The 14,840-nt window shown below is 30.4% G+C and overlaps 2 protein-coding genes across 2 annotated transcripts; one reads left to right on the top strand and one right to left on the bottom strand.

The window, feature by feature from the left end:
* Nucleotides 1–4,338: 4,338 nt before the first annotated feature.
* On the bottom strand, nucleotides 4,339–5,182 carry LOC109173180. Its single transcript, XM_019322458.1, has 2 exons — nucleotides 4,735–5,182; nucleotides 4,339–4,692 (listed from the first exon to the last, which is right to left on the bottom strand). Exons 1-2 carry the CDS (start codon nucleotides 5,112–5,114, stop codon nucleotides 4,509–4,511), a joined length of 564 nt encoding a protein of 187 aa, XP_019178003.1. The 5' UTR covers nucleotides 5,115–5,182; the 3' UTR covers nucleotides 4,339–4,508.
* Nucleotides 5,183–9,824: 4,642 nt separating this feature from the next.
* On the top strand, nucleotides 9,825–13,595 carry LOC109173179 (probable 6-phosphogluconolactonase 1). The gene is made up of 4 exons (XM_019322457.1): nucleotides 9,825–10,078; nucleotides 10,508–10,711; nucleotides 10,833–10,968; nucleotides 12,916–13,595. Exons 2-4 carry the CDS (start codon nucleotides 10,539–10,541, stop codon nucleotides 13,405–13,407), a joined length of 801 nt encoding a protein of 266 aa, XP_019178002.1. The 5' UTR covers nucleotides 9,825–10,078; nucleotides 10,508–10,538; the 3' UTR covers nucleotides 13,408–13,595.
* The last annotated feature ends 1,245 nt before the right edge of the window (nucleotides 13,596–14,840 follow it).

A 14,840-nucleotide genomic window follows, 5' to 3' on the forward strand; every position in this document is an offset into this window, starting at 1 on the left:
ACCTCCTATAGTAGGTTAACAACATGTTATAGGCTTATAGCTGACTTAGGGTGACCACAGTTCCGGTTCCTAACTGACGGTTCCGATTTTTAGAAAATGGCGAACTGACAATTTCAGTTTGAACTGCCAGTTTGGACTTTTTTTTTGGGGGGAGGGGGGGGGGGAGGGTTGAGGTAAATTCTATTTTCTAATCTTAAAATAGTCCAAATTCAAAAATTAACTTTTTAAAAGAATTTTTTCATTCTGGAATTAAAAAAAATAGTTACATCATATATTTAAACTTTAAAGTTAAATTAAAAAATAAAAATGATTTTTGCCTTGCATTTAATTTTACCAAGATTAAGTTACCTACGTATCTTGGTAAAATTAAGTGTAAGCCCAAAATTTTATTTATTTGTTAGTTTAACTTTAACATTTAAATATTTTATATAACAATTTTTTTTTTTTTTAAATTCTAGAATGAAAAAATTCTTTAAAAAAAATAGTTGTTAAATTTGGACTATTTTAAAAATAGAAAATAGAATTTACAAAAAAAAAAAAAAAAAGAAAAACTCGCAAACCAGAATTGTCGGTTCGACATTTTCTGAAATCGAGAACTGTTGGTTCAGAACTAGAACCACGGTCACCCCTAAATAAGTTATAACCTATTGTTAACCAGCTATATGAGGTAAAAAGGGTCTAATTTCATCATTTTTTTCAAGTTTAATGGCTTAATTGGAACTTTTTAGAATTTTATGGCGTAATTGCACTTTTCATAAAAGTTGAATGACTTATTTGACCATTATCCCAATTAATTATAATATGACATCGATTTTTCAATAGTAACATTTAAAAAATAATATCTTTCACATTTTTCAAATTAAGAAAATATTATTATATTTTAATTCATGGAGAAAAGAGTTCCAAAATAAATATAAAAAAGTTAAAAATAAAATAAAAAGAAATGTCATGAGTTATATATATATTTTGTGTACACTAATTTGATTGGTATAATAATAATAATAATATTTTTTTATTAAAACAAATGTCCATTATTATTATTATTATTATTATTATTATTATTATTATTATTATTATTATTATTATTATTATTAAAATGTTCGAAAATACATTTTCGTAAGTCAAGTTAAAAATAATATTATAATAATAAATGAAATTAAAGAGTATTTTGTTACTAAATTTTGTACATAAAGAGAAAATGATAAAGAAAGGTATGTTAGTAAACAATTTATCATTGTACAATATAATAAAGAAATCAAAATGTATAATTTATTAATGTACATGGTTATACTAATTAATTAACATATTATTTTATATGCCTATTAGAACCTTAATTAATAATATTGGCTCTTATATAATTTATTAGTAAAGAAAATCATATATATTTTTATGATCCTTCAATTCAAATTAACAATATCCCTTTGTCCCAATTTTTGGAACCAAATGACCCCATGTTGGCAAGTCCTACACTTATCATGAAAGTTTGCATAGTTAAACCCCAGCTAACATGATGAATGATGATATTCAAAACCCATAATAATAGAGAAACATACAAACTATATGTAGCTGGCCATCAATATTATTACATCCACATAGATTAGATAGGTCATCATAATTAAGTGCTCAATGTGTATGTATCATTCTGATCTATGACTGTTTCAACATTATTTAAATAAAAATGTTTGGTCTTTGGAATATTGTATTGTCTCGTACTTGTTATAGGAACACCTTTACATAACATTAACTATGTTTAGTAAAATAGTTAGTCTATCAATCAATTTTGACTTGTTTGACTACTATTAACGGGTTGACATTGTTAAACAGTTAATATGAGTGTTTGATCTTTTTTGTAGCAGCTTATTGCTCCAAAACACGAAAATTCAAAAAAGCTGTTCAAATCAGCTTTTCGATCAGTTTTTTGAGAAAATTATTTTGTATGTAATTAGTTATCAGCTAACAACTAATTTGCTAAACATCTTTCTATAATCAGTTAATGCTATCAACTATTCAAACCCATTCACTCAATTAGCTGACAGCTATTTACCGAACACCCTATTATCACATTTAATTTTTTTTTATATTATATATTTAACTTTTATTTGCTTATTACAATTAGTCTTCATTCTAAAATTTTGTCATTGTTTAATAAAAGATGCGTAACATGTATTTTAATTATTTAATTATAAAAAATTTTAAAAGAGAGGAAGACAAATTACATATTAGAGCCGCAAGAGGCTTAAATTATTAAATCTTTTATTAAATATTAATTGGAATGACAGAACTTTTAAATAAAAGTTAATGATATAATTTAACAAAATTAAAATAGAAGGACTAATGGCATGTTTGGTTCATGGAATAGGTCAGGAATGGAATAACATTTCTTGGAATAGACCTATTCCACCGTTTGGTTGGATCATTTTGTCATGGGAATAGCATGCCTAGGAATGAGCTATTACCTTCGCAAGGGGAATAGCCATTTCTAGGGGGGGCCTTGGTATTAGCTATTCCCATGCCCTTGGGAATAACTTTTATATCACAAATACCAAAAATACCCTTTTGCACATTATATAATATTTATATTTATTTAATAAATATAGTATATTATATAAATGTATATATTTAATTAATTATAATTTGTATCCATCAATCTATCAATATATATATATATATATATATATATATATATATATATATATATATATATATAAAAGTAATTGTATAAGACTCCTTAATTATGGAGCCTTTGGCTCCTAAATTAAGTAGTCTGCTCATCTGCATGCCTAGCGGATGGGCATTGCAAGCTTGCCTCAAGGCTCCATTCCTTACTTCTCCAACCGATGTGGGATAAGTGAGAACATAAATATAAAAATAAATATGTATTTGTATAATAATAATAATAATAATAATAATAATAATAATAATAATAATAATAATAATAATAATAATAATTATTATTATTATTATTATTATTATTATTATTATTATTATTATTATTATTATTGTTATTGTTATTGTTACTGTTATTGTTATTCTCTCTCTCTCACACACACACATGCATATACATGTATATAAATACAAATATAAATATAAATATATAAATATATAAATATATAAATATATATATATATATATATATATATATATATATATATAACATTCAATATATCATAATCATATTAATTATTATTATTATTATTATTATTATTATTATTATTATTATTATTATTATGTATAAGGGTATTTATGTCTTTAAAACCTATTCCATTTCCATTCCTTTAACCAACCAAACACTGGAATACAATTACTAAAGTCTATTCCTTCAGCCAACCAAACAACAGAATACAATTCATATTCTATTCCTTACCTATTCCATTCCATGTGGAATAACATTCCTATTCCCTCCAAATTCATTCCGTGAACCAAACGTGCTGTAAATGTAACAATGCTACAATAATTGATGATAAAAAAAATGTAATTTGCTCCTCTTAAGTAAGAGTTAATTTTTTTTGTTATTAAAGTTAATTTCTAATTTGGTCTTTCAATATATTATTATTTTCAAATTTAGTATTCAACTAATACTTTAACCACATTATTAATGACTTTTATAATATAATCGTTTTAGATTTAACCCTTTGTTACCAATTCTGTATCATCTTTGGAAATTTTGAGAATTAGAAGTAAATTATTATTTCGTCAATGGCTAGATTGTCAAAGTTAATATATGCGGGCAAATTATATCATTGACCATGATCCACCTTAATTGCATGCTAGATTCTAGTCTAAAATGATTTGTATTTAATGTTAATTGAGCCACACCTCAAATATAATTGGACTTTACAATATGTAAAATACAATAAATCTCTATATAAAATCAACATAGTTCTTACCTAGTTAAACTTTTTTAAATGAATAGTTAAATTTCAAAAAAAAATAAATATATTACATTGTATAATTATATTTATAAAAATTTAAATATTACATTGTATAGTTATATTTATATTTTAATAAAATTATATCATTTAGTAACATCATAACATTAAAACAATACTTCTAAAATTGCATCCAAATGCATATATTAGAGAACAAACAATTGGGTATATATTTGAAAAGTGACAAATCGAAGTGTTCAAATAGTGTTACAGCAACTTGTTATTATTATTATTATTAGACTTGTCTTGACACATTAATTTTGTGATACATCAAGTTGCATACCACTGAAAGAGTGATAGATCAATGCTTTAAATGGTTATACATCAACTATATATTGTGGTACACAATGTTATATATAGGTAGCCGGTAGAAAATATTATATTTATTTAACAATGTTTATGAACGAAATTTTAAGAAATAAAATAGTTTTATCTCCATTCTCCACAATAAATTAAGAGTAATAATTATACAATAGTGGTAATAATCAACCTAGCCAACATTTAGGAAATGAAGGGAATAATCTTCCTCTCACTACCCATTATAATTACTCTTTTCACCACAAAACACACCCTATAAAATTAATGGGCAATACCATAGAGTTGATCTACAAACGCAATCGCCACCATATCCGCCCTTAAAGATTCCACTGCCTTCATTTGCAACTCTAACCACACACCACTTTGTCTTCCGGCGATAGAGAAATTGCAATGCTCCTTCATTGCCGCTTTTCCATCCACCCCATTCAAATCCACAATGGAATCGCTGGAAGGCTCCTTTACTAAAGCATTGCTAAATGTTTCCTCAGTTGAACTAACCACCTTGTTTATAAATCCCCAGCACCTCTTAAAATCTTGGACCTCTTTTGCACTCAAAGACTTTTCGCTATTTATCTTTTTCTCCAAAGCCTCGAAAGCTCTGACTTTGTTGTGGGCTTCCTTTAAGACGACAGCCACGGTCTTTCTCCTATCACAAGTAGCGAGAAAGGCAGCTCTGTGGCCGAGTAAATCACGAGCGCAAAATATGACCAAGTTTGAGTCATCTCGACCAAGGGCTTTGGTGCATTTATTGAGGAGTAGGGTTTTGTGGTCGGAGGGAGGTGGACGGTGGGCAACCGCTGTAGTGGCGGTGGTGAATGCCACAACCAGGATGAGGAGGATAGATGGAGGGACGGCGGTGGCGGCCATGTTATTAGATAGAGATATGGGTTGTTTAAGTGTGGCCGGAATAAGATAATAATGTGTGGAGAATAGGTGATTTTGCATGCTTAGAAATGTGGAGTTTAAATAGAAAAGATCGAAGAGAAAGAAAATTTACATCTTTCTGTGGTGAAAATTTGTAACCATAGAAATTAGAAACTAATGGAAATGAAATGCTTAAGTGTAGGTAACGAAGAATAGTTCTTTAACTTGTAATTGTGTGGTCAATAATAATAATAGTAATAATAATAATAATAATAATAATAGTAGTAATAATAGTAATAATAATTATAATTATAATTATAATACTTCCACACCATGCCATTTGCAAATGCGTTTTAAAATTTTTAAATACGGGTTATGTATGTATTTATGGGTATTATTTTTGCATAGTACTTGTTATTGACACAAAATTTTTACTATTTAATATAAAGAGTTATTATGTTGGTTGTCATTAATGATATAAAATAATAAATAAATAAATGGCCTATGGCCTATGTGGTTGAGCACAGTACATTTAAATGCCTAGTTTACTTTTTTTTTTTTTTTTTTTTTTTTTTTTTTTTGCATTATCTTCTTTGGAACATTATATTTAAAAACACATGTTTACCAGCTTTTAGAAATTAATTTGATGAAGTCATTAATTGTTCTCATAAGCGAGTAAACACATAACTTGAGTAGTTGAGCTAGTCTTTAGTTAGTTTTGTTATTTACTTTTTTTTTAGTCTTTCAGTTATGTTTTATTGTAATTTTCTCTGTATAGTTCTATTTATACCTTGTGTATAACTTTTTATTAATGCAATTCATTCTACTTAATTTCACATGATATCAAGAGCCCATAATAATTTTTGAATTTATTTTAACAATTTTATCACAAAAAGTGACAATACTCACAATTGTTTCTCATTTCTAATGTTACTAACCAAATGTATTTTTATTGAAAAGAAAATGTTGTCACAAATAATATAAACAAGAGTGACCAACAACTATTTGTTACAAAAAGTACAAAAATTTGTGTCCACATATATATTTTGTCACAATTACATTCATTCCCGCCATATATATTTATAATGCCGTCAAAATGCACATACATTTAGTAGTGACACAAATAGTGACAACATATGTTACGAGACACTATTATTCTAGTAATAGTGACAACTTATTCATAACAAATATTTTTTGTCACAATTACTATATTATCCGTGACCAAAAAAAATAATTGTCACAATTATCCCACACAAAAGTGTCGAATTATTTTTTTTTGGTCACAAAAAAGGTATTATTTGTGACTAAATTACGAAGTGTCACAAAAGATTTGTCACTAAATGTCTTCATTCTTGTAGTGTCTTGTGTAATAGCTTGCAAAACTCGGTGTGACATGCTTGACTAAGAGGATGTTGACAAAAATTGAATTTTTTTTTGAGTGACAAGGGAGAAACCCGCAGCCACTATCCGAGAGTGTGCACTTAGTAAACCACACCTTATGATCGTAAAAAAAAATTAGTCTAAGTTATTTATAATAGATCATTAACTTGACCAACTTTGTTGGTGTTGCTCCACTTACACTTTTCTTACAATATATAAAGTGGCAGAGAGAAAAAGTTAAGTAGACTAAACTAAAATATGGTATTTATTAAAAAAAAAAGTAAAAAGAAAAAAAAAAAAAGAAAAGAAACCCATGATCTTATATTAAAATACTGAATTTAAATCGTGCAAGTAACTCACACGTACACTTGTCAATCCTACATCAATGAAGTGTTTGGTGTAAAATATTAAATTGTTAAAAATGATCTTTACAATAAATTACAATAGATATGGAAGGATTGAAACGAGAATATGCTCGCATATAAAAAATAGGAATAATTTGATCCATCTATATATGTACCAACTTATCTTAAACTTCTTTATTAATCGCCAAACATCTTATATTCAGATGACACGTATATGTATTGACTTTTTTTATATAGGAGGTCATGAGATTGAGCAACCTTCAACATATTAAGAAAGTATAAATGAACAGATACTACAATATTATAATGTAATAGAGTCAGTAGTCCTAAAAAAACTCCTTCATTAATCCTTTTAAAATATTATATATATCAAATTTAATATCATTTAATGTTGCTTGTAATATGTATTTTTTCCTCTTTATATTGATTAATTAAGAAAAATTGTCAAATAAACTCTTAAACTAATAACAATATTGCAATTGATTAAGCACCTGAACTAATAATAATAATAAAAAAGTTTCAATTAGCACTATTGAACTTGTAAAAAAGTACAATTAGAACTTTTAGTAAGTTATCATCCTTTAACTTGTTAATTAGACGTGCCATGTGATTTTTTTTAAAAGTAATTTAGCTCTAGGTGTATTATTAGAATTTATGAGTTGCAACAACAACAACAACAATAATAATAATAATAATAATCATAATATAATAATTGAATTTTTGATATTTAAAAAATTTTGAAATTAAAAATTAAAAACTTGACTTCCATCACAGTTAGAGATGAGGCTTTTTGTCTTCATCATCGAAGATGAAGTCTTTTTTGTCTAACCCAAATGAAGGCAACTTAGATCTAAGCAAAGAACATGTCTTTGCCAAGATTTGGACAAATTTATGTGGAAAGTGGAAATCAGTTGAAGAGTGAGGTCGCCAATTATGGCAACCAAGCTTTTTATTCATCTTAACGATAAATCATCTAAAAAAGTCACATGACATGTCAAGTCAGCATGTTACATTATAGTAACCTATTAAAAGTTCTAATTCTATTCTTTTTACAAGTTTAAAAGTCAAATTATACTTTCTTTTACAAGTTTAAGTGTCGTCTAATTGATTTTATTTATTTATTTATTTAATTCAAAAGTCTAATTGCACTATTGCTATTAGTTTGATGACTTTTTTTTTATTACTTTTTTAACTTTTTATTATTAATCATAATTTGGTATATATGCTCTTTAATTTACAAATTACTCCGTATTTAATTTAAATAAAATCTTGTCACATGGTATTAACTATTAAATATAGTGTAAAATAACTTCATTACGTTGCTCTTTTCTAATGAATTATGATACACTACCTTACAAAAATCACTCTTTAATATGTGACATTAATACGTGGATTGATTGGATTCTCTCTTTATCTTGATTAACCCACATACATGGTCAGGTAAGTTAATTTATTAATAATCAATAAATACAAACATTTTTTTTCTAGTGATAGAGAAGTAGTTCATATCTAAGGGTAAACACTATGTAAACATCGCTTCTGTATAATATATATATTTTTAAATATATATTTTAAACTTTATATGAATGACATGATAATTGACAGTGTGACATTAAAAAGATCATAGATTGTAAGGTAGTCATTTTAGTATGAGAAATAACATTTTCCTTCTAACATTATTTATAGTTTTTTCTTTATTATTAATACAAATCCAAGATTAAAATACATTAGAAGATATGAGATGAGAAGAGTGTACAAGTCACATTCTTTCACTTGGCAATGACTATTAGAAATTTGTTAAATACAGAACATGATTGCTCAATTAAACATATTCACACAAAATAATAATAATAATAATAATAATAATAATAATAATAATAATAATAATAATAATAATAATAATAATAATAATAATAATAATAATAATAATTGGATGTACAACTTCTAAATTTGGTGCTTCTCACTTGGTTTATCGGTCTTTAATGAATCCCAAATTAATTAAGCTATTGTGACTAATACTATGTGAATTGCTTGTCTTAAATTTATATAATCATATTATTGTTTCCTTTGTAATTTGTATGTTAAAAAATATACATAAAAAAAAAATAATCTAGGAGAATAGGACCACAAGTCCACAATGTTATATATTCCTTTCATAATTTCACATTTTTCTCATGCCTAAATCTAGCATACAAGCATGCAACACAAATAATATCCTGAAAGTTTTATTTTAACCTTGATGACATTTCTATTAATAGCACCTAAATCCCCAAAAGCTTTCAATTGCCTTTCATTTGTATTTAATTGTGAAATGTATATGTAGATTTAAAATAAATATGTGGTTCACTGAAAATAAAAATAAAAAAATTAAATGATCAAGTGATATGAAATGACTTTTTCAAATAAGAGGTCATGACTCATGAGTTCAAGCCTTAATGGGAGTGATATTGACTCTTTGTGTGTGCTTTTCAATTTCATTATTGGGCTCTATTTTTTTTTTAGTTTCATTTTCTACCTACACTAGCTTAACTGGGAACACAAAAAAAAAAAAAAAAATTATTTGAAAATATACATTATTGCATGTGCTATATTTTTTAGTTTCATTTTTCACACACTAGTTTCAGTATAACAACATTAAAATATCATTTTAATTTTAATTGTATTACAGTTTCATTTTACGACTATGGTCCACACAATGCTGTTTAGATCATAATCCATTGTACAACGACTGATGTTTTTTTTTTAGTACTACCCACTCTATATAGTATCTGTCCATACTAACCTATCGAAACACCCAGGTGAAAAAGTCTCAATTATGCTGCTCGACCACAAAAAACTTTTGGCTATAACAACTTATGTTTAGTAACAGTAGAAATGAATGAAAAATTAGATAAATAAAAAGTTGTTTACTAACCATTTTAGAAAATCCATTTAATAAATTATCCAATTTTGGAGAAATAGAGAAAGACTTCAATCCATTCCCATAACATTTATTATTTTCTTTTGGCAACATCTCATCACCCCTCCCTGTCCAGCTTCCCCCCTCCTCCTCCGGCCATCATCTCCGGCCACTATCTCCGCCGTCGCAATTAATTTTCATCGCCATCCCACGCAGCCTCCATCTCCCACGGCCTCTTAATTCTTATCCTCTGCTTCGAAAACCTTAACACCACGGACTCTCAAAAATCTTCACTTGGTCATTGTCTAACTCCACATCAAAAAGTATTAATCATCCACACCTATTTTTTTCATTGATTAATCCAATATGTATTTCTGGGGTTCCGTTTATTATGTTATTTCTTTTGGTAAATTTGATGTGTGTGAGATATTGGTTGGAGTTTTTTCAAATCTGAATTAGAATTTGATGAATTAAAATGTGCATGATGCGAATGTCCGGATCTGGGGTTCATTTGAGGTTCTCCGGTTTACTTTATTGAATTGTCGTTTTCGTGTAGTGATCATTCATTTGGATTTTAAGGTTCATAAAGTTGTGATCTTTTTGGCTTTTGACTTTTCCTCAAATATTGTTCTTGGGAATTTTATAACATTTCTTGGAAATTCTTGTTCCACATGCATTATGCAGTTGATATTGTGAGTTGTACTTGGTGCATACAAGCTGAATTTTTGCACCCATTGCTGTGATTTGTACAGAAAGGTGGTTAGCAGCATCCATTTGGAAAGGATGGCTATGACTAGGGCTAGAAAAGATGGAAAAGAGGTCAGGATTTATGAAAATTTTGATGAACTGAGCACAGATTTGGCAGAATATATTGCGGAATTATCTGAGGCTTTTGTGAAGGAGAGGGGTGTTTTTGCCATTGCTTTATCAGGTGGATCTCTCATTAGCCTCATGGGGTATGTAAGTGCATTGTCTTTTTGTTTTTCTGATTTGCTTGCTATTCATTGCCTTTTCATTTTTCCCCTTATTATGTAGTTTATTTATTGATCTGCTTTTGAATTTATCCTGTGGAAGTAGAAAACTGTCTGAAGCCCCTTACAACAAAACTGTTGACTGGGCTAAGTGGCATATATTCTGGGCTGATGAGCGCGTTGTGGCTAAGAGTCATGCGGATAGCAATTACAAACTAACCAAAGATGGCCTTTTGTCCAAGGTAAACGCTCATACTCAGCATAATTTTGCTTTCTGCATAGCGTTTCATGTTCTGTCCTTGTGAGATCTGTCATCAAAAGCTTTATGTGCAGAGTTAAAACGGCATCCTCGGGCAATTAGTGTATACTGTATAGTACATGATGTTTCGATTCTTTTGTTCATAGATTATTCTTTAATTAACCTCTTCTGGAGATTTTGCCTGTGATATCCTTATCCCTTTCTTCTGTTCTTCATATGTAAGCTTCCAACTGTAGTAAATAAGTGTACTCTCCAGTCTCCCCGTTTCGTATGGAAAAACTAATCTGGCCAGCACTTTGTCCCTTGATTGGGCCGGCCCGGTGCGAACGGGTATTAGTGTATGGTACGGGCTTAAAGGTGCCTCCTACAGTTAGAGCCTGCTCAGGACACCTCGTGGTTTGACCAAAAAAAAAAAAGTGTACTCTGATTTGGAGCTGTTTGTGTTTGGCACGTTTGTCTTGGTCTTGTGGAGAGTTTCTCGAACCACAGTTATTGACTAATTATTGGAATCCTTGTGCTAAATTGCTGTTGTTTTGAGCTTTGACTAGTATTTGTCCATTTATCACGCGGAAGTCCCTTTGTCTACATACTGTTTATTAGCTTCTTTACACTATATGGCTGCATAATTTAACTTTTTGACTACTCCGTTCTAACTATATGTATTTAACAAACGTGTCTATATTGACGTTTTGACTTCCAAACTCTGTCTGGATACATTGAACAAACATGTCTTTTTTGCTTTGTTGACTTCACAACTCTGTTGCATGAGATATTTTGAGCAAACGTGTTAGCCACTTAGGGCGTGTTTGGAAACCCGGAAAATGATTTATGGTAATCATTTTCCGGGTTTCCAGTGTTTGGAAAGAGGAGGAAAATTCGAGGCAATGGAAATGAATTCCGGTCAAAGGGAAAACAAAGAAAGGTTTCTGGAAAATAACTTCCCCTTTTTTGAGGGGAAGTCATTTTCCAGGATTCCCCATCTCCCCCCCTTGTGCTACTTCTTCATCTTCTTGCTATCAAAGAGAAACCACGACTTTCTTCACCTTCTTGCCGCCGATTGAAGATGTTTCCGGCAGTGGGGACGACTGGTTTCCGGATCTGGTTTCTGCCAGAAACCAGAACGCTCCCACACTGTTGTTTTTTTTTAATAAATAACATTATTTTTTTTTTTAATAAATAACGCTCATTTTTTTTATAAATACACTCATTAATTATACAATTCTTCTTATTTTCCAGAAAATAAACCAAACACACAAAGACTGTTTTCTAAAAGAGTTCTACTACATGTACTTCCAAATTCTACTCCTCCACTTTAACTCCATGATGTGGACTCAAGGATAGGATATTTTCATCATGTGGGTCCCAGAAAAAGTGTCTACATAAAGAATTTGTGAGAGGGAGTAGAAATTGAGAGTAAGAAGTGGGAGTCCATATAGTACTTTCCTGTCTGGAATGCAACCAAACACTAGAAATGAAAAAGCTTTCTGGAAAATGACTCATTTTCCTGGTTTCCAAACACACCCTTAGTTGTTCTCGTCTCAGCTTAGCTCCTATCAATTGCGGGAGAGTATACTTTTGATTGAATTATGCCAGTCCATACTCTTTCTTCTTCTTCTTTTGTGTGTGTGTGTGGGTGGGTGGGTGGTGTCATACTGGTTAAGACTTAAGATTCTCTCTTCTATGTTCTGTCTTGAATCCCATGCTGCACAAAATGGAATCAAATTTAGTCTTCACTGCAAGAATGATAAAGCACATATTGCTCATAGAGATATAGCTCTTCTTCCCGTCTTTGTTTGCCATAAACAACATGCAATTTTCTGAGGATCATTGTAATCCGAGTCTGAAACAAGAGAACGGTATTTGAAATTGACCTGGTATCTTACTCTACGTGTCTTGTTTTCTCTGTAACTTTGGGGTGTCCATCTTTCAGGTGCCAATTGTCCCTAGCCATGCACATTCTATTAATGACTCAGTATCAGCGGAGAAAGCTTCTGAAGATTACGAGTTTGTTATCAGACAACTCGTGAGGACTCGTGTAATCAGCGTCTCCGACATCAGCGACTGCCCCAAGTTTGACCTCATCCTTCTAGGGATGGGGCCCGATGGGCACGTCGCATCCTTGTTCCCCAATCACACGATACTCGAAGAGAAAGATGAATGGGTGTCATTTCTCACGGACTCGCCCAAGCCCCCTCCCGAGAGGATTACGTTTACTTTACCTGTTATTAACTCCGCTTCCAATGTGGCTGTGGTTGTTACGGGTAGTGGCAAGTCGGAGGCGGTGCATTTGGCCATTGATGATCTCGAGCCCGACTGTCCATTGCTGCCTGCAAGGATGGTCCACCCAACCAAGGGGAATCTGGTGTGGTTTCTGGACAAGGCAGCTGCTTCTAAACTTGACAACTCAATATTTTCCAAATAGGGGGAGTAGCCTTTTTCTTCTCTGCCAAAATGTATGTATGTAGCAAAGGGATTATGAAAACTTAGTGAACTCTCTCTCGATCTCTTTTTCTCTCTCATCTTCCATTTTGTCTATCTATTATACCCTTTCTTTTACTTATTCAATGAATGGGAAACACCTCTAAAGAAAACACCTTAGTATTGGTTTAAGATTTCTTTTAGGCAAATGATATCTCATTTCAGGTGGGCTTTTGGGATTGTCTGTTTTCTTGTAGTTTAGAAAAATTAAGTAACTTCAAAACAGATAAAAAATATTGATACTAAAATATGAAATTGTTGGAATAAGTTGTACATTATCTCTTATTAATATGATCGATATTTATAAATACTTTTTATTTTAGAAGATTCATAGAGATTTTAGAAGATTCTAATCAAGTATCTGATTGGTAAATCTTATCTACAAAACATTATTAGTTAATATGTAAACCGAATTTGGCCGGCATCCCTATGCCTACAATTCTACAAACTAGAGAAATTGGGAGGGCCCGTGATTAGGTAATATTTGAGGGAAGAGTTCAAGATTCGTAACTTGACATTGACAATGTGAGAATTTTGTTTAAAGTGGGACAGATCCTTTGTGTGCATCGACATCTGACTTTATTTGTTGAGTCATTAAGTTACCGTGATTTACATTCTCCCCTAAATACTCTGCCGGGCCGAGGAATGGAGCCCTTGGGGTTTGAGATGGTAAATTATGCCGTGGAAACGTGTTCACCATGCGCATGGTGAACACAAGGGTAAATCCATAATTTCTATTATGTAGATTCATAATTTTTTTTTTTTTTTTTCAAAACGTAGATTCATAATTTTTTTTTCATTTGTTACAGATATTATGAATCTACAGTACAGAAATTATGAATCTACAGTATAGAAATTAAGAATCTACAGTATAGATGTTATGAATCTACAACTTAGAAATTATGAATCTACAGCTTATAAATTAGATCTACGTTTTCAAAAAAAAAATAAATTATAAATCTACAATATAGAAATTATGGATCTACCCGTGTGTTTACCATGCGCATAGTGAATACGTTTTCACAGCATAACTATCCGTTTGAGATTCACCCTTTTAGGGAAGAAGAGAAACGGGGAGGATTCGATGGTTGCCTCACTTCAATTATTGCATCAAAGTTGATGAGGGCACCCATAAGTGGAACTAATATCCTCTCCTCCATCTTTATCCAACTAACTCTAGTTCATAATCCTCACTGTTATCATCCATTTTCACTAGGGCTGGGCCAACCGAACCGAACCGAACCGGTTCGGTTCGATTCGGCCTCAAACCAAAAAACCGATCGATACTTGGTTTGAGGAAATCGATCGGTTCGGTTCGATTCGGGTTATATATATAATAGTAAAATAAGTACTAGTATGTAGTTATTTATAAAAGTT

This window comes from Ipomoea nil, unplaced genomic scaffold (assembly GCF_001879475.1).
Source record: "Ipomoea nil cultivar Tokyo-kokei standard unplaced genomic scaffold, Asagao_1.1 scaffold0465, whole genome shotgun sequence".
Lineage (NCBI taxonomy): Eukaryota > Viridiplantae > Streptophyta > Magnoliopsida > Solanales > Convolvulaceae > Ipomoea > Ipomoea nil.